We start from the raw sequence: 22,579 nt of genomic DNA on the forward strand, positions 1-22,579 counted from the left end.
AGCACTTGCTTCTGGGTCCCAAACTCCCTGCTCCTTCAACTGTGCTGCAGAAATGTGAAGGTGTCACCATGACAACCTGAGCAGCTGGAGACCTTGTTGTCCCTCAAGCGCTGGTATCTGCCAGCATCCCTGTGTGTGTGTGTCTGGCAGGGGAGGGAGGGAGGGCCTGCCCTCACCTTGTACCCAGGAGACCTTGAAGGAGCGGGTAAACTTGGCACTCTGATGAATACTGGGAGGACTGAGGATGAAGACCAGGAGCTCTAGGCAGAGCGCAGCCCATATAATGCAGAGCACACAGATGTGCCATGGCATTCTGAAGCCTCTGGGCGCCAGAGATCAGTTTGGCTTTCAAGCAGATGGGGGTGAAAGGTCACGGCAAGCAAAGACTTCAGAGAGCACAACGGGCCCCCACAAGGGTTCTCCCCATCCTTCCCTCTTTTTCCAGGATCCAGGCCTTGAGATAGGAGAGGCTGGATGGGGACCGTTCTGGCCCATGAGGCTCTTCGAGTCTAATGGCACAAGGTCCCCCCTCTGTCGGGGCCTTCCTGACTGCCTTTTAAGAACTGCCACCCCCGCATCCCCCCCTCCCCGGCTTTCACTTTCTCTATCGCACGGTCATGTCCTAACAACACCACTACGCTCGATGTCTGCATACCCTTACTAGAATACAAGCTCCGGGGTGCCATTTTTCTTGTTCTGAGCACTGCAGTCCCCTAGGATCAGAGCACTGCTGGTGTGTCGTCGAGTTCAGTGACTGTCGGCTGGCACAGATCAAGCAAGCAGTCAGCGAAAGGGAGGGTGGGAGAGACCCCTGCTGGTGAGGAGTCAGGGGCGTTGGAGGCTGGGAACAGTGGGTCCATCTGGTGACTGTGCCGGTGAGGGGGTGTGTGTGGAGTGTCCCAGGCAGGGAGCCTGCAGACACTCACCCAGGGGCCCCACCAGCCACAAGGACTCACCGGCTCACCTGAGAGATACTTGACCTGGGCCATCACATACAGTGGCTCGATCAGGGCTGGTGCCACCTTGACTACAGGATTCAAGATCGCAGCGACTTGCTTAAGAAGGGGAGACACCAGCTGCCCTGGAGGCCGGGGCTGTAGGACACAAGGGTCTGGCTGTGCGGTTTGTCCTATTCTAAGAAAAAGACTCGGGGAGCGCTCAGAAAAAACACTCTCATTGAAGGGATTTTATTCCACATGTAGTCTACTTTATCCTACTTTATTTTATTTTTAGTTACTTTGTTTATTTTTATTTACTTTATTTTACTTTATTCCACAAGTATGGGCTTCCCTGGTAGCTCAGATGGTAAAGAATCTGCTTGCAATGCAGGAGACCCAGGTTCAATTCCCTGGGTTAGGAAGATCCCCTGGAGAAGGGAATGGCAGCCCACTCCAGTATTCTTGCTAGGAGAATCCCATGGACAGAAGAGCCTGGTGGGCTACAGTCCATGGGGTCACAAAGGGTTGGACATGACTGAGTGACTAACACTTTCATGCTCCACACACATATTTACCATCCATTCTGTACTACGTAGTCCAAGGGCATAAGCTCCTCAGAATGGGGACTTCATTTGCTCACTGTTGAGTCCCCCTACCAAGCATGGCATCCGGCACAACAGATATTTGTGGGGTGGCATTACGGGGCACTTGGGGGATAGTAAGGCCTGTAAGATACAATCCTTGCCCACAGGGAATCTCGATTGTCTGGGAAGGCCGGACAAACAAGGAAAGACCAAAATACTTCTTAGAAGACATTGGGAGAAAAGGGAGCCCAGTTCCTCCCTGGGATGAACAGAGGTCAGTGCCCCGCTCCTCACGTGCAGTCCCTGGACCAGCAGCATCAGCGTCGCCTGGGAGATGCAGGGCTTGTGCCCACTTCCTGGGTGATTGGCATGTTGCACGTGCAAGTGTGAAAAGCACTGGGCTCCCCGACTGCCCGAAGCTCAAGCAGCCTAGTGACTGGCCAGGCAGGTCCTGCCCCTGCCCAGACCTGTTCTCCAGTCCAACCCCCTCCCCTCACCCCGCCCCACAAAGAAGCGTCCTCCTCTAACCTGCTTGGGGCAGAAGACCAGGTACTCCTTGGCGATGCAGACCAGGAAGACGGGGTTGAGCCGTTCCAAGTATTCGGAGCTCATGGGGAGGGACTGCATGCCGGAGAAGTGCAGCTCGGCGGCCTCCTTTAGCAGCGCCGTGGCCTCCTGCTCCTCCCTGTGCTTCTTGGACGCCAGGAGGGCTTGGAGGAAAACCAGCACCTGTGGGGAGCAGGCCTGGGTCTTGGAGGCAACGCTCGCTAGGCAGAGCCGGCAGGCCAAGGAGAAGCAGAAGTCCAAGGCCGTCGTGGCTGCCCTACTGGAAAGTGGGGGTGGGAAGAGGGTAGGGGTGTGGCGGGGGCAGGATCCCAGAGCAGCGCCGGCCCGCACAGAGCTCTGACCTCGGACTTCCCGAGGGACTGCTGCACCTCCTTCAGGAATTCCAGCTGGTGTTCGGCCTCCTCCAGGTGGCCGTCTAAGATCTGGCACCAGATGATCCCTGAGAGGGGACAGAACTGGGATGAAGAGCCGGCTCTGTGGCAGAGCCAGCAGGCCAAGGGACAGTGGACAGCAGGGACCCTTTCCTGTGTCTTCATAAACTCAAAGAGTGGTATGTGCTCATGGTGAAGCATTCGAACCGTAGGGCAAGGAAAACATCCCCAGCTCACGTCCTGGCTTTCAGCATGTCTTTCTCTAGAGAGAATCAATATGAACAGACTGGAGTGTATTTCTTCAAACATCTAGCAAAGCATTTGTTTGTTATTAGTGTATAGTGTATTTTCCCATCCGTTCATACAAATTACCCCATTCTCTTCAATGGTGACATAATATTGTACTGCGGATGTAACCATTTATTTAGCTACTGCAGTATTGAAGGACTCCTCATTTCACATTTCGTTGGTTTTCAGTGTTTAAATATTATTACAATGCCATAGTCAACATTTTTGTGTGTTCTAACTTCTTAAGTAGAGTTAATGGGTCAAAGGGCATGTACATCTAAAACCTGGATAGATAAGGCCAGCTTTCCTTCCAAGGACATTTGAATTAATATTACTGTCAAGAATTTGGAAGTGTTTTTTCTTTCTCCGCGACCTCACAAACATGCTTTACTCTTTACTATGCTAAAGAGTGAATAACTTGCTTTAATTCACTTTTTTAAAAAAACTTTTTTAGGGAGAATGGACATCTTTTTATATATTTAGTGGCCTTTTCTACTGTAACTTTCCTGTTTATAGCTTTTTCCTGTTTTCTTTGGATGGATTTTTATCTCTTTCTATTCTCTTTATATATATTCCTTGTTACAAACATTTTCCATTAGTTTGCCTTTTACCTTTTAACTATTTTTCCCCTACCTTTTTGCCATCCAGTACTTCTAAATTTTTACATAAATTGGTCAAATATTTTCCTTTAGAACTTCTGAGTTTGTAGTTATGCTTAGAATTCTCTGGGCAACCCAAGTCCAATTTAACTTTTATGTTTAAGTATCTAAGTCATCTAGAATTTATTTTTGAGGATAATGTGAAATGAGCATTTACCTTTATTTTATTATTTTATTTATTTATTTATTTATTTTTTTATTAGTTGGAGGCTAATTACTTCACAACATTTCAGTGGGTTTTGTCATACATTGATATGAATCAGCCATAGATTTACACGTATTCCCCATCCCGTCTTTATTTTTTTTTCATAAAGAATAGTCAGGTATCCGACCATGAGTTATTGATACTCTATCGGTTTGAAATGTCATTTTTATCATAAGGCCTGTTTCTATCCTGTTGATCTATCTGTTTATTCCAGGATTGGCCTCAAACAGACTTCTCTTTTTTTAAAAAATAACTTTTTATCTTTATTTTGGCTGTGCTGTGTCTTTGCTGCCGTGTGGCATTTTCTATAGCTGCGGTGCGCTGGATTTTCACTGTGGCGGCTTCTCTTGTTGCGGAGCATGGGCTCCAGGGCTCTCGGGCTTCAGGAAGTGGCCCCCAGGCTCTAGAGGACAGGCCCAGTGTGGTGCTGCACGAGTCTAGTTGCTCCGAGGCATGCAGGATCTTCCCAGATCAGGGATCGAACCTGTGTCTCCTGCATTGGCAGGCGGATTATTTACCACTGAGCCACCAAGGAAGTCCTTAACTACTCTTGTTTTGATGTGTTTTGATGTTGGGAGGACAAACCCCTCCGTTCCTACAATTCTTCTTTTACAATTTATTCCTTGACCATTTGGGTACATTTATTTCTGACTGTCTTCTTCACCACCATCTTGGTTTTCAGTCATATCCGTCCCACTATTTGGCTCATCTATGGACATTTTTACTTTGCAAAAATCATATTTTTAATTTTCACCAACTCTTTTTTTTGTTATCTGTATTTTTTTCCTAGTGGCATGTTCTTTACTCATGGACCTAATAGACTCTAGAGTCAGCCAACATAGGAGCTGTTTGGGGGACAAAGTCTTTTCTGTATCTGGCCTTAACTTTGTTACTCAGAGGGCCACTGCTTTGCATGTTCCACTTGGCCCCTTCTTTCAAACTGCTAGCAGATTTATAAATGGACTAGAGTGATGACTATTAGCAACCAGGGCAGATTTCTCAAATTGTTAAGGCCCCTGATTTTCCCAGACGGGTCAGGTAAGATGGATGAGTCAGGGACACATATGCGTGAACTGTGTGTGGACTTCCCTTTTGGCTGACCAGCAGGGGCTCTCCCTTGAATTGAGGAAGTGGGCCAGGACTCAGCCTGGTGGAGGAACGTTTCAGGGGATTTTGCCTATGTGTTGGGCATTCAAGTTTTTTGTCTTTCATGTCCCTGTTGGTGGTCGGACATCATGGGGGGCTTTGTTTTGCTCTGTCCTGTCCCACCACCTGGTAAGAGTCTCCTTGATCCCATTCTTGGGCTTCCAATAACCCTCCTGTTAGCTCGATGTTGACCCCATGACATATTTTGCTCCCAGCTTCTCAGGACCCCAAGCTTGTGTTTTTTTTTAATTTTTCTTTTTCCTGGAGCCCTCTGGGGAAAGCTGATCTACTCATTTCTTTAGCTGCCCCATTTCTGCCCATGTTGGCTTATAGGTTTCTAGACTTGCTCAGAGCTTCCAGATTGAATGCAATCTGCTTTATATCTTCTAGAAATGTGAGGTTCTTCAGAGTTTCTGGTCTACCAAAGGCACCTTACCCTGTTTCTGGGGCTGTTACGGGGACTCACCATCTTTTTAAAATGTCGGCTGTGACTTTGGGGGTATTTGGGGAGGGAGGAAGAAGCAATGAACGAGGAGTCAGCCTGATACATTGAACCAGAAATAAAGACCAACCACTTGGATTGCTTTTTTGACTGTGCCGCACAGGTGTGCCTGGAGTTGAGTGAGAATTGACTTTGCGCCCAAAAGACACAGCTCCTTGGAGCCGGGGCAGGAAGCCGGCTTGTCTGGGGCACTGATCACAAGGATGCCTCCACTAAAATCAAATATCTTTGTCTCAGGATTTGCTAAAGACCACAGATTTGAGAGCTTTGTGTAAAAATGAAAACTGGGCTCTGGAAAATTCATTTGACATTTGTATAAAGTGGGAGGGAAGCCCTGGGACACATAGGGAAGCAAAACTCTCAAAACTACTCACTCTGGTTGGCCCTTCAGCACAGGGGCCTGAAGAGGGAGGGTCTACAGAGGTGAGGTGAGCGGCTGTGGGGAGCGGGGGGCGCTGGCCTGGTGGGGCCTGAGAGGAGGCCGGGCTGACCCAGCATGTCAGGCAGAGTGTGGCTATCAGAGGTCTGAAGGAGATGAGAATGGCTTTGACTGCTTTCAAGAATTCCTGTGCCTCTTACGTCTATACATGTAGATGCCTCAAAAGGCACCCCTTCCTACAGTGTACCCCCGAACTCACATACCCTCTGGGAAGAATGCTTGCCAACCCTTCTCTTCTGGATTCATGGAGGTCACCCTGCTTGGCTCTCACCCCCTAGCCTGCCACCCCGCTCCCTGCCTGCACAGACCTGTCAAGGCAGCCACGCTGCTCTCGTCCAGCTTCATGGCCTTCGAGTACCACAGGGATGCCTCCTTTACTTGGTCCTGCAGGATGAAGAGGTAGCCCAGCTCGGTGGCCATGTGGGCATCGGAGGATGCTGCCACGAAGGTTCGTTCGATGAAGCTACACACCAGCTGCAGAATCGCGGGGTGCCTCCCACACTGGAAGGAACAGACATGGGGAATGGGAAACCAGTCACTCCAACCTGCCTAAACAAGGCCATGTTACAAATGGGGGACACTTTGGCAGGACTTGGGGGTTCTCAGGAGAGCCCAAGAAGTATCGTGTGTCCAGGAAGCTGTCCAGCTTCCAAAGAACCTCCCCCCTCCCCCCAACCCTGGTGGCCACATGTGTGGAACCGCCTCCAGGCATGGAGCCCTTGAAGGGGCCCAGCCCCGTGTCTGGCCATAGTCACTGGTCCAGCAAGTCACCAGGAGGTTTTTCACAAGCTGAAGCTGCATGAGGGGAACACTGGAGGGAAGGGGCCCTGAGGGCTGCGAGCAGCCACATTCCCTGCTGCGCTTGGAGAATGAGCAGAGAGAATCAGACAGAGGTGGAGGGACAGAGGGCATCCCAGTGGAATTCGACTCCCCAGAGCTGCCCCTGCTCTTATGACAATTCCTTATGGTAAATCTTTCTTTTTTTCAGTTGGGGCCGTGGGATCTCTAGTTGTGGCATGTGAACTCTTAGTTGCAGCGTGCGGGATATAGTTCCCTGACCGGGGATGGAACCCAGGTCTCCCAGCATTTGGGAGAGTGGAGTCTTAGCCATGGGACCACCTGGGAAGTCCCCCTTCTAGTAAATTCTGCTCTGGGGCTGAAGGTTGTGACAGAGACAGACTGTTTGGCAGCCTGCTCCATTTGCACTGTGCTTGGCGTCAGAGAGGGCTAGGCAGGTCGGCCTCCCTGGGTCTCTTTCACAAAAAGTATATGGGAGTCGGGGGCTCCAGCACCCTGCTCTTCCACAGCTGTGTTGCTGCCCTCTTTCCCCAAATAGGGTGCCTCCCACTCTGAAAGCTTCCAGATCTCACTTCCGTGGTCTTCACAGCATCTCTGAAGGGCACGTGGGCAAAGGAGACAGAGGCTACCTGATACCGTGACAGGACGGAAGCAGGCAGGGGCCCCAGGGCCTGGACCACTAGACTGAGAGGTCAAGTTTAAGCCAGAGAGGGGTGGGGCGGGGTCCTGAGGGAGCTTCTGGGGGACCACAGATCTCCCCTGGGAACAAGACAAGATGCACTAGGTCAGAAACCAGGGAGGAGCTTTCTTACCAGTCTGCTCACCACAAGAATTTTTTTAAGATGGAGGCTTGGATTTTGGGGCTCTCTTGTTTCCAGTGCCTTAATCAGATTCCTAACGTGCTCGGCAGCCTGCAAGAACAAAATACAGCGTCAAAGGCAGTAGGTAAAAGGGGAGTGGGGCAAAGGTTCTCAAGGGTGGCTGCCCGGAGCACCAGCTGAGAGATCTTAAACACACTCGGGCCTCTGCACCAATGCCAGAGATTCAGAGTTCACTGGCCTTGGGTGTGCCCAGGCTTCAGTATCACTTTGGGGCCCTGCAGGGGCTTTCCCCCCAGAGCCGGCACTGCCCCTTTATTCACGAATCTGGGAAGAGCAGCTGTCCTCTGAGACACCCCCAAACAGTGCCAGAAGCCAGCTGTATGGTGCACACACAGCAGTCCCCTCCGGCCGGTTGCAAACCACCTGGGCTGGCCCAGGAGCAAACCGTCAGGGTGGGTCTCTGGCCCCAAACCTCTGTTCCATTTTGACCTGAGTCACCACATCGATGCCTCTCTTGTCATTCCAGTGAATCCTCCCAGGGACTCTGAAAGTCAGTGTACCTGAATTTTCCAGTCTAGAAGATGAAGGGTCAGAAAGGTTAAGGTCATTTGACCCAGGTTACCCAGCCATCTAGATGGCTGGCTGAGTCCAAGGCCTGTGTTCTTTCGTGGACTCTTCTGCCCACTCACTATGTGGGGGCAGGGAGTTCTTAGTCTGCAGCTGCAAAGAAGTACCAAAAGAGATGTGGGGTGGGGTGGATCCTAAGCTGCAAGCTTAGGACTGTGCAGCCTGGGCTGGGGTGAGGGGCAGATCCCAGGGTTTGAGATGGGGGCAAAGGAGGGGCATTAAATGCTAACTGCCCTTGGGCCTAACCGTGAGGCCAGGCCCTTGGAAGACTTGCTGAGGGCCCCATGTTCTCAGGGAGCTGAGGACAGGCCTAGTCCCTTGTTTCTACCCAGAGACAGGGCTAGGGCCCTTTTCAAGGGTTCCTACCAAATACAGACCGTGCCCTCCGCCTCACCCCACCCCACAAAATCCATAACCTCAGAGCTGGGCAAAAGGAAGCAGAAACTTCCTCTTCTCGCCATGGCCCCTTAGGGCCTCTTGACTGGTCACACTCTCCGCAGAGGCAATATCTTTATTCAGAAGGCAGGCTTTTCACTGAAGACACAAACTCTTTTTGAAAATAAGAATGTGTCTGGGCATGGAGGTTTTCATTATGAATTTGAGGTGCTTCTGACTGCATCTGAGGACTCTTTGGGGTTTCTCTGGAAAACTACACGTCTTACGAGCAAGTTCACGGCCAGGTGCATGCTAAGTTGCTCAGTTGTGTCTGACTCTTTGTGACCCCACAGACTGTAGCCTGCCAGGCTCCTCTGTTCATGTGATTCTCATACTGGAGTGGGTTGCCATTTACTCCTCCAGGGGACCTTCCTGACCCAGGGGATTCAGAGCCCAAACCCACGTCTCCTGCATTGGCAGGTGGATTCTTTACCACTGAGCAACCTGGGAAGCCCATGGGGCCAGGTACCGCCTGGTCAATATCTGAACAATCCTAACCATTCCCTTAAAAAAAGGCATTTCCCGAAACAAGAAACACAACCATGGGAATTCCTCGGTAGTCCAGTGGTTAGGACTCAGCACTTTCACTGCTGTGGGCTTGGGTTCAATCCACGGTCACAGAACTAAGATCCCGCAAGCCATGCGGCGTGGCAAAAACAAAAACAAAACCAAAACCGGCAACAAACCACAATCATGACTTCTATCAGTTAAAATGGAGGAAGTTACTGTAGCGCACTGGGCACTGTTCCCAGTCGTCCTACGTGGCCTGTAATTGGACCTTATAACAATCGCACAGAGTGGGTGGAATTATCTCCATTTTTACAGATGAGCATCTTGGGGCTCATCCAGGTGGAGACACCTGCCCAGGTCACACAAGGAACATGAGGCAGAACCAGAGCAGTGTGTTAGCCTCACTGCCGGACTTTTGAACTGTGTGGCTCAAAGACCAAACCAGAGCCCCGAGTGTGTGGATGGGGGTAGGGAGCTGAGTCCCAGGGAGCCCCCTCCAAAGCCTTGGGGGTGGAGGTGCTGTGAAGGGTCCCTCCTTGGCTGGGTTGGTTTCAAGGTTCAACTTCTGAGTCTTGAAAGAACTTACTGCAGTCATGTTTCCTTCTCTTGCGAGCTCATACACAGCTAGAATTTGGCAGGCATCGATATTGCTTTCGTCTTTTTCGAGGATTCTGAAACAGGAAGAGGAGCCACATGAATTGAGAGCATTCAAAGGCAAGGTTAAGATGATGTGGTGGCATCTTCTGATTGTCTCCTAACATCTATCCTCCCCTTCTCCTTTTAATAGAGCCTGCTGAACTGCTAGGGCATGGGGCTACCGCAATAAAGACTACATTTCCCAGCTTCCCTCTGCAGCTCGTGTGTGACCATGTGATTACGTTCTGACCAATAGGATGCAAGTGAAAGTGCCCAGGGTATAACCAGTGGTGTCCCTACAGCATGCCTTCCATTTCTTCTCTTTCCTCCTTCTTGCTGGCCAGAATGTGGGCCATGTGAGCAACATCCTAGGAATAGGACAGAGGGGGCCTGGGACCCTAGAGAGTTAAGCTGTCATCCTAGTCTTGGCCCACCACCCTAACTTTTCCCTGAGAGAGGAATAACCTTTTACGTTAAGTCCCTTGTTTGGGGGTGTCTTCATGACAGAAACCTATTTATATCCCAAACAACACAGGCATGACTGTGGTACCAAGGTCAGGGGACGGGGGGTCAGTCTGCAGCTGTAAGATGGGAAGGAAACTTTGGTTTCCATCATGTGTCACTGGGAAGACGCGGCTCCTGATCACACTACAGACTTTTCTTTCTTTTTTAAATTATTTATTTATTTTTGACTGTGCTGGGTCTTTCTTGCCACAGGGGCTTTCCCCGAGTTGTGGCGAGCACAGGCTCCTTTCTAGTTGTGGAGTGTGGGCTTCTCATCGTGGTGGCATGTGGTGCCATGCAGAGCATGGGCTCCAGAGCACTCAGGCTTCAGCAGTGGGGGGTTGTCAGCTCTAGAGGACAGGTTCAGAGGTTTGTGGTGCAAGGGGTTAGCTGCTGTGGGGCATGTGGGATCTTCCTGGACCAGGGGTCGAACCCATGTCTCCAGCATTGGCTGGCAGATTCTTTACCACGGAGCCACCAGGGAATTCCCTGGAATTTTCAATATTTTGTTTCTTTATAGGAAATTTCATATTTTTCAGCCGGATCAGGGAATGGTCCTTCTGCTTAACAGTTACTCTAATTGACATATCAACTTTCAACACAACCAGGCACAGTCAACATTCAAAGAGTTCTAGGCATTTATGATGATTTTGAAGGCACTGTGAATTTCATAATTAAAAAAAAACAAAACTTTAAAAAAGACGTATGGACTAAAAAAGGTTCAGAACCAATGTTAGAAAAGTTGCGGAACCAAATGATACTGAAGATACTACTGAAATATCCAGATGTGTAGACACTGTTAAATGGTACCTCAAGGGACATCCATAAACTTAAATGCTTATCTTCTAAAAGAATATTAAGAATGTCCAGGCATCCAACTCAAGAGTTAGACAATAACAACAGAGTACCTCCACAGAAGGTAGTTAGCAGGAAATAATAAACAGCAGAAATTAATCAATTAGAAAACAAGGATATGATAGCATCAACAAAACTCAAAGCTGGTTCTTTAACAAGACTCATGGAAGAAACAAATTATTTTAACATTGGTGGAGAGAACTAAAAGAGAAGGAAAAAATGAACAATATTAGGGCTGAAAAGAGAAACACATCTACAGAGAGCAGAAATTTAAAGAGCAATGGGGAAGGGACTGCCCTGGCGCCCCAGTGGTTAGAACTCTGTAATCCATTCTAATGTTGACACTGCAAACTACATGAAACTAACGAAACACACGGGCTCCCAGGCTCAGCGGTAAAGAACCCACCTGCCAGTGCAGGAGATGCAAGAGACGCGCATTCAACCCCTAAGTCGGGAAGATCCCCTGGAGAAGGAAACGGCAACCTACTCCAGTATTCTTGCTGGGAAATCCCAGGGACACAGCAGTCTGGCAGGCTACAGTCCACAGGGTCACAAAAGAGTCAGACGTGGTTTAGCGACTGAACAACAACTGCTTCCACTGCAGGGGGCATAGTTGTGATCCCTGATTGGGGAACTAAAATCCCGCATGCTGAGTGGTGCAACCAAAAATAAATAAAGAGCAATGAGAGAAGTCTATGAGCTGGGGAACCCTCTGTGAGGGAAGGTGTCAGGCGTTGGGCTCAACCCGTGGACACCACACGCCGTCTCCCTGTAGGTCTGGGCAGCAGGACCTGGGTAGGGAGGCAGCACACACCCATGGTCAAAGTCTTCAGCCAGGTGTTTCCAGGTATCCTGTGGGCCCAAAGCGGAGCCTCCAAAGCAAGCTCTTGATCCAGGAGTTCCTGCCAAGGACACCAGCCAACTGTGAGAGAGGCCGCTGAGGGCCCGCCCAGGCCTGGCACAGGCTGGAGTCACTTTCAGTTTCCTACCAGTGCCTCTGTGTGAGACTTCCATTCCAGTTATCATCCTTCCATAGGGAAGGAAGAGGTATGTTTCTATTCCACCTCCACACACAAACACACAATCTGGACTGCAAGGAGATCAAACCAGTCAATCCTGAAGGAAATCAGTCCTTGAATATTCACTGGAAGGACTGATGCTGAAGCTGAAACTCCCAATACTTTGGCCACCTGATGCAAAGAATGGACTCATCGGAAAAGATCTTAATGCTGGGCAAGACTGAAGGGAGGAGAAGGGGACAACAGAGGATGAGTTGGTTGGATGGCATCAACAACTTGATGGACATGAGTTTGAGCACGCTCTGGGAGTTGGTGATGGACAGGGAAGCCTGGCGTGCTGCAGTCCATGGGGTTGCAAAGAGTCAGACACGACTGAGTGACTGAATTGAACTGAACTGTACTGGTGACTCATGATCACTCAGAAAAAACAGTCCATGAACTCTTTTTAGGAAGAAAATTAGTACTATATGTTTTATGATTACTGTGATAAAAATGGTTAAAGTGGTAGAGTTTAAAGAGATAAGCTTCAGTTATCTAGAAAATTCCATTTTCAAAAACCCTCCATCAAACATCCCTCCCCTGAAGCCATCTTTATCTCTGTTCACAGTGAAAGTGCTTCAGGATCGCCCTATACCTGGAATTGGGCTTCCACAAGTCCCCATTACTCCTGAATCCTCCCTCCGCTGTCTTCCTGATGCACTCAGCTCGCTACTAAAGTATTCTCTCAGGCAATGACCTTTGTCACCCACAGTTTTTATTAACATATATTACACCCACAGTTTTAAAAATTACATACTACAATAGTTCCTTTCTGCCTTTATTCTTTCCTCCCCGCCCACTCCTCAGACACAACTGCTGTTTACCTCTAACTCTTTTTTTTTTTTTTACCTCTAACTCTTATTGCCTTGAGTTCCTTTGGTAGTTCTCTCTCCTAAACACTATGCTTAGATCACTTGATAGGGCTATTTCTTTTCCAATTTTTTTTTAAAAGATGTTTTTTTGATGTAGACCATTTTCAATATCTTTATTGAATCTGCTACAGTACTGATCTGTTCCACGTTTCTTGGTTTCTTGGCCGCAAGGCATGTGGGATCTAGTTCCCTGATCAGGGATCGAACCTGTACACCCTGCATTGAAAGGCAAAGTCTTAACCAGGGGACCACCAGGGAAGTCCCGAGAGGCCTATTTCTTGATTTGTCCATCACAGGCCTCCACTGCTGGCTTCCTGCTGTGACAAGTGAGTGCCTAGTTCACATCCATCCTCCTTCTGCTCCCCAACCCCCAATGTGACCATATCACTATTCATAACTCCCACTGACAATATTGACTTTTATGGCTTGTTCCATCAAATACACAGTATCTCCCCCATCCTGCCACTGTGTAAGAGGGGACCAATTAGTCCCCTCCACTGGCAAAGGAAGTCTAATCAAGGCTATGGTTTTTGCAGTGGTCATGTATGGATGTGAGAGTTGGACTATAAAGAAAGCTGAGTGCAGAAGAATTGATGCTTTTGAACCGTGGTGTCGAAGAAGACTCTTGAGAGTCCCTTGGACTGCAAGGAGATCCAACCAGTCCATACTAAAGGAGATTAGTCCTGAATATTCATTGGAAGGACTGATGCTAAAGCTGAAACTCCAATACTCTGGCCACCTGATGCGAAGAGCTGACTCATTTGAAAAGACCCTGATGCTGGGAAAGATTGAGGGCAGGAGGAGAAGGGGATGACAGAGGATGAGATGGTTGGATGGCATCACCGACTCAATGGACATAGGTTTGGGTGGACTCCAGGAGTTGGTGATGGACAGGGAGGCCTGGGGTGCTGCGGTTCATGGGGTTGCAAAGAGTCGGAGACGACTGAGCGACTGAACTGAACTGGCAAAGGAAGGAAGCATCAGGTCAGCCCTGCCCCTCACCTGTGTCCCATTTCTACCGTCTGCTCCCAGTCCTGCCGAGCCAGGAACAGCCGCATCTTTAGGACCAAGGCAGGCAGGAAGCTCCCATAGGTGACGGTGATCTGGTTCACCACCTCAAGGGCACCCGAGTAGTTCTGCAGCATCATGAAGTACATCACCTGTTGAAAGCCGAACAGAAGAGCCCTCATCAGTGCCCACCCAAAATGAGCGGTGGGTGTCAGTGTCCCCACCGAGACAGGAGCAGAGCCTGACACATGGGCAGAAGCCATCATTCAGAGTGACAAATCAGGTCCACAGCAGTCTTGGCGTTTTCTGACAGGCAAGGCAGGGGAATGGAATTCCAGCTGAGTTATGTCAAATCCTAAAAGATGATGCTGTTAAAGTGCTGCACTCAATACGCCAGCAAATTTGGAAAACTCAGCAGTGGCCACACGACTTGAAAAGGTCAGTTTTCATTTCAATTCCAAAGAAGAGCAATGCCTAAGATTGTTCACACTACTGCACAATTGCACTCATTTCACATGCTAGCAAAGTAATGCTCAAAATCCTCCAAACTAGGTTTCAATAGAATGGGAACTAAGAACTTCCAGTTGCACAAGCTGGATTTAGAAAAGGCAGAGGAACCAGAGATCAAATTGCCAACATCCACTGGATCATAGAAAAAGCTAGAGAATTCCAGAAAAACATCTACTTCTGCTTCATTGACTATGCTAAAGCCTTTGACTATGTGGATCACAACAAACTATGGACAATTCTTCAAGACAGACCACCTTACCTTCCTCCTGTGAAACCTGTATGCAGGTCAAGAAGCAACAGTTAGAACCAGACATGGAACAACAGACTGGTTCCAAATTGGGAAAGGAATACGTCAAGGCTGTATATTGTCACCCTGCTTGTTTAACTTATAGGCAGAGTACATCATGAGAAATGCCAGGCTGGATGAAGCACAAGCTGGAATCAAGATTGCCAGAAATATCAGTTGGGAGAAATATCAATAACCTCCGACATGCAGATGACACCACCCTTATGGCAGAAAGCTATGAGGAATTAAAGAGCCTCTTGATAAAGGTGAAAGAAGAGAGTGAAAAAGCTGGCTTAAAACTCAACATTAAAAAAACCAAGATCATGGCATCTGGTCCCATCACTTCATGCCAAATAGATGGAGAAACAATGGAAACAGTGACAGACTTAATTTTCTTGGGCTCCAAAATCACTGAAGATGGTGACTGCAACCACAAAATGAAAAGACGCTTGTTCCTTGGAAGAAAAGCTATGACAAATCTAGACAGCATATTAAAAAGCAGAGACATTACTTTGCCAACAAAGGTCTGTCTAGCCAAAGGTATAGTTTCTTCAGTAGTCATGTGTGGATGTGAGAGTTGGGCCATAAAGAAGGCTGAGCACCAAAGAACTGATGTTTTCAAACTGTGGTGTTGGAGAAGACTCTTGAGAGTCCCTTGGACTGCAAGGAGATCCAACCAGTCCATCCTAAAGGAGATGAGTCCTGAATATTCATTGTAAGGATTGATGCTGAAGCTGAAGCTCCAATACTTTGGCCACCTGATGCAAATGAGCTGACTCATTTCCCTGATGCTGGGAAAGACTGAAGGCAGGAGGAGAAGGGGACAACAGCGGATGAGATGGCTGGATGGAATCACCAGTTCAATGGACATGAGTTTGAGCAAGCTCTGGGAGATGGTGAAGGACAGGGAGGCCTGGTGTGCTGCAGTCCAGGGGGTCGCAAAGAGTCAGACACGCCTGAGGGACTGAACCACAACAAGGCAGGGGCTACAGGAGGTAGCTGAGATAGCTGAGCCCCTGCGGGCCTGGAGCAGAGCAAAGTCATGGGAAGGCGCCCCCTAGTGGGTAAGTTCAGCACTTTCAATTTCCACATAAGGCCCATCATTTCCTATTCACGTTCCTAAAATTCACCGCTGAAAACTGCTCACTGGGGCCAGAGCAGCCACCGGGAGTCAGCAAGAGTTTGCAGGTAACCCTCTTCCCACATATCAAGTCTGCGGGACTTTTTCTCTGTCAAGGCTCACCAGGCTGGGGTCACGGTCTCTGCAGGCAGCCAGCCACTAGGCTCTCCTGGGCAAGTCATGACACAGATGCCTGAGGGGCAGAGAGCGGTGCTTCCCAAAGGCTTGAAACTGGACTCCAAAAGGCTGGCTTTGGCCTACAGCAACCTTCCACTAAGAGACTTACTAAAAACAAGAGGGAGAGCATTCTAAATAAAAATTTATGTATAAACGTGTTCACCGTAGCTTGCTTTCTACGTGTACAACTAAAAACAACCTTAATATACAAACACTAGGAGGCAAAGTTGGTAAATTATTTTAGATCCACGCAGTAGTGGCCTGACTTTATGTCAAAATGACATGTGCTTATGACATAACCCTACATGAAGAGAGAGACCAAATGGTAAGATGCCCTGTGATAACAACCATATGAAATCCCACTGTCTCCTGTCCTGTCACAAGTGCTGTGTGTGACCCCCTTTGGGACCAGGGGAGGTGGCTGTTGATATCTCTTGGACGAGTCTCCCTCCTGGGCTCCCCTGTGGCTTCAGGGAGCCCCCAGGTACCAGGTTGCCCCCATCCCCGAGGGGCAGCCTACATCTTGTCAGTGAGGGGGTCAGGGCAGGGTCACCCCAGCTCCACAGTTCCCAGCAGAGCTGGCTGAGGCCGCCACTGGGGCTGCCTCACAGTCCGAGTTCTCCCTCCTGCTTCTTTGACTTTCCCTACACATGTTGGTCCCAAGGGCACAACCTGATAAACCTCCCGTGTGATAACTTCATGGCCTCTGCTCCCCAGCAAGCCACTGAAGGTGCACCCTGAAACAACGTAGAAGCAGCGTAGAAGACAGACTAGGAGACACGGCCCTAAAATATCACCGTGGATTGTTCGGGGGTGGCAGGTCTAAAAGGATGCCATTTTGACTTTTTTTGACTTCTGGTTTTTCAATGAGCATGCATTCATTCCAGGTGGGGCTAGTGGTAAAGAAAAAAAAAAAAAAAAATCTGTCTGCCACTGCAGAAGACACCAGAGATGTGGGTTCGATTCCTGGGCTGGGAAGGTACCCTGCGGGAGGAAATGACAACCCACTGCAGTATTCTTGCCAGGGAAATTCCATGGAGAGAGAAGCCTGGCGGGCTACAGTCCATAGGGTTACAAGAGTCAGACATGACTAAGCATGCATGCATGCATACGTATTCATTTTATAAGAAAGGTATATACAAACAGAAGCAGGTAAGAGGATGATTTTTCTCTCATAGATTGATTCAGCGAGGGTCACATCAGAAAAAGGCAACAATTTAGGATCAGAAAATATAAAACACATACCTTCTTTCTCTTGACCAATTGAGTGAGTTTAACAGATGAGATGAGAAAGGAAAATGCAGAGAAAAGGGACAGTGCGTGAAAACAAAAGGGACAGAGAGAAAAAAGCCCACCAGAACCCAGGGAGCATAGCTCCTGAGGAGATCTGAGGCAGGAGACAGACAGAAACTCAGGCTGGGCAGAATGCAGGAAGGACTGGGGCACGCCCAGGGCGGCTCTGTGACCCTGACCCTCTCTAGGCCTCTGCTCTTCATCCACCGGGTGGGGGGCCGAGAGACTGAAGTCCCTGGCTGAAGACACTCCCACCCCCCGCCTCCCCACTGCCTACCTTTCCCATCAGCCCCAGGACGTCTTTGGTGTCCTGAAGGCCATGCTCCAGGTACTTGATGGACTTCTTCACCGTGTGGGGTTTGTCTGAGCTGAGGTCCACCCAGCCTCTGAGCACATAGCCCTGGCATAAGAACAAGGGGAAAGATGAAGTCCTTGCTCCTGCATCGCCTCCACTCAACTGCCTCTCCTGCCCCATCTCCCCCTCTTTGTCACTCCACTCTCTGAGGCCCTGCTGAGCACCGCGGCTCCCAGATCCCAGCATAGCCCTGCTCTTTCTCTCGGGCCTTCATGCCTCTTGTTCCTTCACCTGGAAAGCCCTTCCCAGCATGCACCCCCTAAACCAGGTCCCTTCACCTGGTTAACCACCACCAGTCTTTAAAACTCAGTGGAGGAGGCCCCTCCTGGAGGAGGCCTTCCTTGACCCTCCAGGCTGGGGTGAGGCTCTCGCTGTAACCCCCATGGTTCTCTTGCTCCTTATGGAGCGGACTACCACCTGTCTCATCACTGTCTGTTTACTTTACACTGGGGTCAGGGTACCAGGGCAGGACCACTCCTGCTCCCTCCACTCCTTAGACCAGCGTAAGGGCTTGGCCTAGATGGGAAGCTGGGAATGCCTCCTGAGTGGGCGGGTGGCCACTCTGAGCTCATGGGCCTTGCCGGCTCCTCTCCAGCTTTTACCCCACTTTGCCTGGCAGGTGCAGCAGGCCAGGCCTGGGGGCAAGATCAGAGGGGCGCCTGGAAGACCCTGTCCCAAAGCACTGCTCATGGCCTAGAGCAGGTTTCTTAATTCTTTTCCATTGCTGCCCTTCTAAAGAGCCATTTTCCCCTGGGGAAGGAAATGGCTACCCACTCCAGTATTTCTGCCTGGAGAATCCCACGGATAGAGGAGCCTGGCGGGCTACAGTCCACGGGGCCGCAAAGAGTTGGACATGACTGAGCAACTGACCAATAACAAAGGAGCCTTTTTAGACGTTTCCCCCTCATCGTTCTCTCCCCCTCCAAGAAAATTAAGTATCACATATACACTGACTGATTTTATGTTCTGTGTGTACATTTGTGTACTACATACAATCAATGAGATGTTTCACCCTCTCCTTCAAGAACCAATTTTCACCCCCTTGAAAACATCCTGATGCTGGGAAAGATTGAGGGCAGGAGGAGAAGGGGACGACAGAGGATGAGATGGTTGGATGGCATCACCGACTCAACGGACATGAGTTTGGGTGGACTCCGGGAGTTGGTGATGGACAGGGAGGCCTGGCGTGCTGCAGTTCATGGGGTCGCAAAGAGTCTGCGACTGAACTGACTGACTGGGGGGCTGGGGGTGATACATGCCCTGCTGAGATGCAAGGCCTAGACTGAGGCTTCCAATTCTACAGTCCTCTGGCCCATGAGACTACCACAGGTGAGATCTACTGTGTGAGCAACCAGAGGCACTGAGCAGATCTCTGCATGGAGGGAAGGCAGGCCCGGTGAATGCAGGACAGCTCATCTAGTTTCTCAAAAGAACCAAGAAATCTGGGACTTTTAGGTAAAAATCTTCTGATTTCAAAATGCCAGCAACTAATTCAAGATTTTAAAACTGTATAGCACAGGCCATAAACCACCTATCTGCAGATTGGACTCTATGGACAAAGTCCAGTTTGTAGGTGGCTAGCCCCTGAGCCAGCATGGGCCTTGTTAGTGCCTGGATGTGACCCTCCCCCAGCCCTAGCGCCCTCCACGGGAGTCAGAGCCACTCTGTATGATGTGTCTGGATGCTGCTTTCTTTGGCTATTGCCCCCATGATGCCAGGGGCCTGTACCTCTCTGGAGCTGCTGGAGACCTTCAACGTGCGGTCAATGTATTCCCTGGCCTTGTCATGGCGGCCCATGAGCCAGAGGAAGAGGCCAGCATAGTACAGGGCGGTCCCACTGGCTGTCTTGCGGACTTCCTTCAGGCTGCTCTCAAGCTCCTGAATTGCTTCTCGGTCTGGGAATTCGTGAGAGGAGAAAGAGGACAAGTTAGGACAGGGAGGTCTGTCTGGTCCTTCCCCTGGACACTCTGAGCCTCCCACAACACACGGGAGCTGACCACACGACAGCCCAGGGCCTGGGAACCAGCAACACCGGCCCCTGTGAGGGCACGGGAGCCGCCCAGCCCTGGACTTGGGTTTGCTGGTTGAGATGTATTGTTTCTCCTCTGTGCCCAGGAGTTTTCTGGGCAGACAGATCAAACGGGAATCTCCCACCTCAGGCCCATAGTCCATTTCAGATGGGGAAATAGTTTGTACATAGATTTGTGGAATCTCTCGCTGACCCTAGAGAGGTGGAGATTTAGGGGTAGAAACTTTTTATTTTGGCTTGGTTTTTCGTGACGAGATTTTGGCAAAGGCAAGCAGGGTGTCTCCCCAGTTCTTGGGATCTGAAAGGAGGACCCCTCCCACTGTCAGGCGTTCCGCCTGTGGCTCCCACTCAACCGGGCCTGGGCACGGGGTCATCTCTGAGGTCTCTGTGGGGACGGGACTGGCAGCCACTCCTCATAGCATCTGTGGCCAGGGGTGCACACACTTCCTGCAGCCGCCCAAGAGGGGGCTGTGTCTGGAGCAGGGCTCTCTTTTCCCCACTGGGCCAGGCTTGGCTGAGCATGCCTGCACTCACCAATGGTTTCACAGCACTTGTGAGCATAAATGAGGGCCATGATGGAGCACAGGGACACGTCTGGGTGATTCTGGATGCTCTCCAGGCTGCTGATGGCATCCTGGATGCGCTCTGTGAAGAGAACCCACATGGTTATTATGCTCAGAGGGCAGGAGGCTCCACAGCAGACCCAGGGCTGAGTCAAGGCTTGGTATGATCTGACCCAAGGCTTGGACTAACTGGCCCACAGGTCCCTAATGGCCCAAGTTCCTTGAAGACTGAAGCTTCCTGAAAGCACTGCTGGCACCATGGTCTGCGTGGCCAGGGGATGGAGGACTTGGAGCTGAGAGATGTTCCTGTGAGTACTTGCAAGGATACCCTGGATCAGTTTTGAAGAAGGACCTCTGGGCATTCCCAGCTAGCTATAAAATATAACCCCAGAGCCACTGACTATATTTATCCTTCCATGTCCACTGACATTGGCCATGGGCGGCCCAGGACCACCTTCTGAATGTCAGTGAATTGTTACTGCAGGGGCCCTACTCCTTTCTCTGCTTTCTGTCCCACACATGACTGTGCCCACACCCACCACTTCCTCCTTTTCCTGCATTACCTGAGGTTGGTTCAGTAATCAAGCCTGGGGTTGGTTCAATAATCCTGTGGTCATTTCTCCCTCCAAACTCATTTTATAGACAGGGAAACTGAGGTGCAGAACAGGGAGAGAGAGCTCTCCAGTCTTGAAAGTCAACTAGATATAGATTACACAGATTTCTGTGAATTAACCTGGAAATCTAGCCACTCTGTGTAAGACTGTTTCCAGGGGAACATGACTGGGGTAGAAGTAGCCATCCCGGTGGAGTCGGTGCCTTACTGCTGAGTGAGGGCCCAAGGTCAGGAGGCAACACTGATGGGTCCTCACCTTCCCCGAGGACTCCATAGGCTTTAAAGAACTGCAGCACTGGGTCATTGTTGAATTTTTCCAGGCCAACAGCTGTGGCCTGCTGCACATGGCGGAAGTACTTTTCTTTGCTGTAGTAAATGATCCCAGCCTGCGAGGAGGAAGGCAAAAATCTCAATAGTCTCAGGCCCATGTCTCTGATCTGATCTTCTCCCTCCCCTATTCCCTGCTCCTCCTCCAGTTCTGTAAAGAGAAGAGAAAGAATATTCTGGTCTCATCTTGTTCCTCCCCAGCCACAGAAACAGCTCCATACGGTTTTCTTAGGAAAGAGTTTGGAGATGGCTTGTTTTGGAATTAACCACAGATTCTGGCTCAAAAGTTGATGAGAAATTCAACTCAGGTTTTGCCTTATGAAGGGAATAAGGGGGAAGGAGGAGGACCAGTAATAAGAATCATGACACCAATAGTTAGAATTGTGAGTTATTGTGGGCTAACCACCTGTGGTGAAGGGGCTCAAGGGCTTTATGCCTATTATCTTATGTATTATTCTCTCCATATTCTTCACAATTAAGGAAGCCAAAGCCCAAGGAGGCTGTGGCTTGACAAACATCATGCAATAAGACAGGCTGAGATTTTAAAGTGAAGTCTCACTTCCCCTAAGGTTTGTGGATGCTGGGGTTGGGGATAGATGTGGTTGGATTGTAAACAGCCTTGTGGGCCATATGAAAGAGCCCAGACATCATCCTGAGGGTAATAGGAAGCAGCTGGAATGGTTTTACGCATGGGGATAGCGGGGGGCAGGGCAAATGTTCAGATGTGTGTTTTTGCAAAAACCACTCTGGCTCCTGTGTGTGTGTGTTGGGGTGGTTGCTGTTGGTGGTGGTGGTGGTAGCGAGACCGCTGGTGAAGAGAGACGAAGTAGAGAAACCAGCTGGGAGGGGGGCTGTTGCAGGTGCCCAGAGGGGAGAGGGTGGTGATACTGGGCTAGGAGATAAAATAAGGAGCTGATATTTTCTGCTGATAGACAGGAGCTGGAGATGGCTGTGGGGAAGAGTAACGGCTGGGGGGTCAAACGGTGGTGCCATCCACTAGAGCAAAGGACACAGAAGAGGTACAGGAGGTTGGAGCCGGGGGTGGGGGTCGGATAATGGCAAGGTGATGGACTTTTATGCTTTGGTTTGGGGGAGCTCGGAGATAAGACTGGGTGGGGATGATGGCTAGGGGCTCAGGGTACACAGAGAACACTAGACAGGATGTGCTAGCCACGGAAAGAGAGGCGAGAAGGCGCCAAGACCGTCTGAAGAGGCCGGGGACAGCGAAAGCCGGGTGGCGATCAGAGAGGTAACAGCGGAGCTACAGGTCGCGGGGCTGACTGGGCCAGAGGAGGAGCAGTGCCCGGGTCACGCACCATAAGGGAGGAGTCATTGCTGCTCATCTCTGGGCGCCCGCGGCTCTAGAGTCGGGGTCTCGTGGTGCCGCGCAGAGCGAGATTCCCAAGTCAGGGTCCTGGGTGCGCCTGTCGCGGCCGGAAGTCGGAGGCTCGCGCGTCCTTGGAAACGGAGCAGCTGGCTGCTC

At 50.1% G+C, this 22,579-nt stretch overlaps 1 protein-coding gene across 4 annotated transcripts in view; it reads right to left on the bottom strand.

The window, feature by feature from the left end:
* TTC21A (tetratricopeptide repeat domain 21A) overlaps positions 1-22,549 on the bottom strand; it is a 34,463-nt gene extending 11,914 nt beyond the window's left edge. For all 4 annotated transcript variants that reach the window (XM_043442317.1, XM_043442316.1, XM_043442320.1 and 1 more), the window contains exons 1-12: positions 22,413-22,549; positions 21,026-21,155; positions 20,128-20,238; positions 19,293-19,459; positions 17,487-17,609; positions 13,818-13,975; positions 9,477-9,561; positions 7,310-7,408; positions 6,008-6,200; positions 2,431-2,528; positions 2,051-2,251; positions 965-1,094 (exon numbers count right to left, since the gene is read on the bottom strand). In XM_043442317.1, coding sequence (XP_043298252.1) covers positions 965-1,094; positions 2,051-2,251; positions 2,431-2,528; positions 6,008-6,200; positions 7,310-7,408; positions 9,477-9,561; positions 13,818-13,975; positions 17,487-17,609; positions 19,293-19,459; positions 20,128-20,238; positions 21,026-21,155; positions 22,413-22,439 — 1,522 coding nt within the window. In that variant the 5' untranslated portion in view covers positions 22,440-22,549. The remainder of the gene's footprint in view (positions 1-964; positions 1,095-2,050; positions 2,252-2,430; positions 2,529-6,007; positions 6,201-7,309; positions 7,409-9,476; positions 9,562-13,817; positions 13,976-17,486; positions 17,610-19,292; positions 19,460-20,127; positions 20,239-21,025; positions 21,156-22,412) is intronic.
* Between the last annotated feature and the right edge of the window lie 30 nt (positions 22,550-22,579).

The sequence above is a fragment of the Cervus canadensis genome, chromosome 22 (genome assembly GCF_019320065.1).
Source record: "Cervus canadensis isolate Bull #8, Minnesota chromosome 22, ASM1932006v1, whole genome shotgun sequence".
Lineage (NCBI taxonomy): Eukaryota > Metazoa > Chordata > Mammalia > Artiodactyla > Cervidae > Cervus > Cervus canadensis.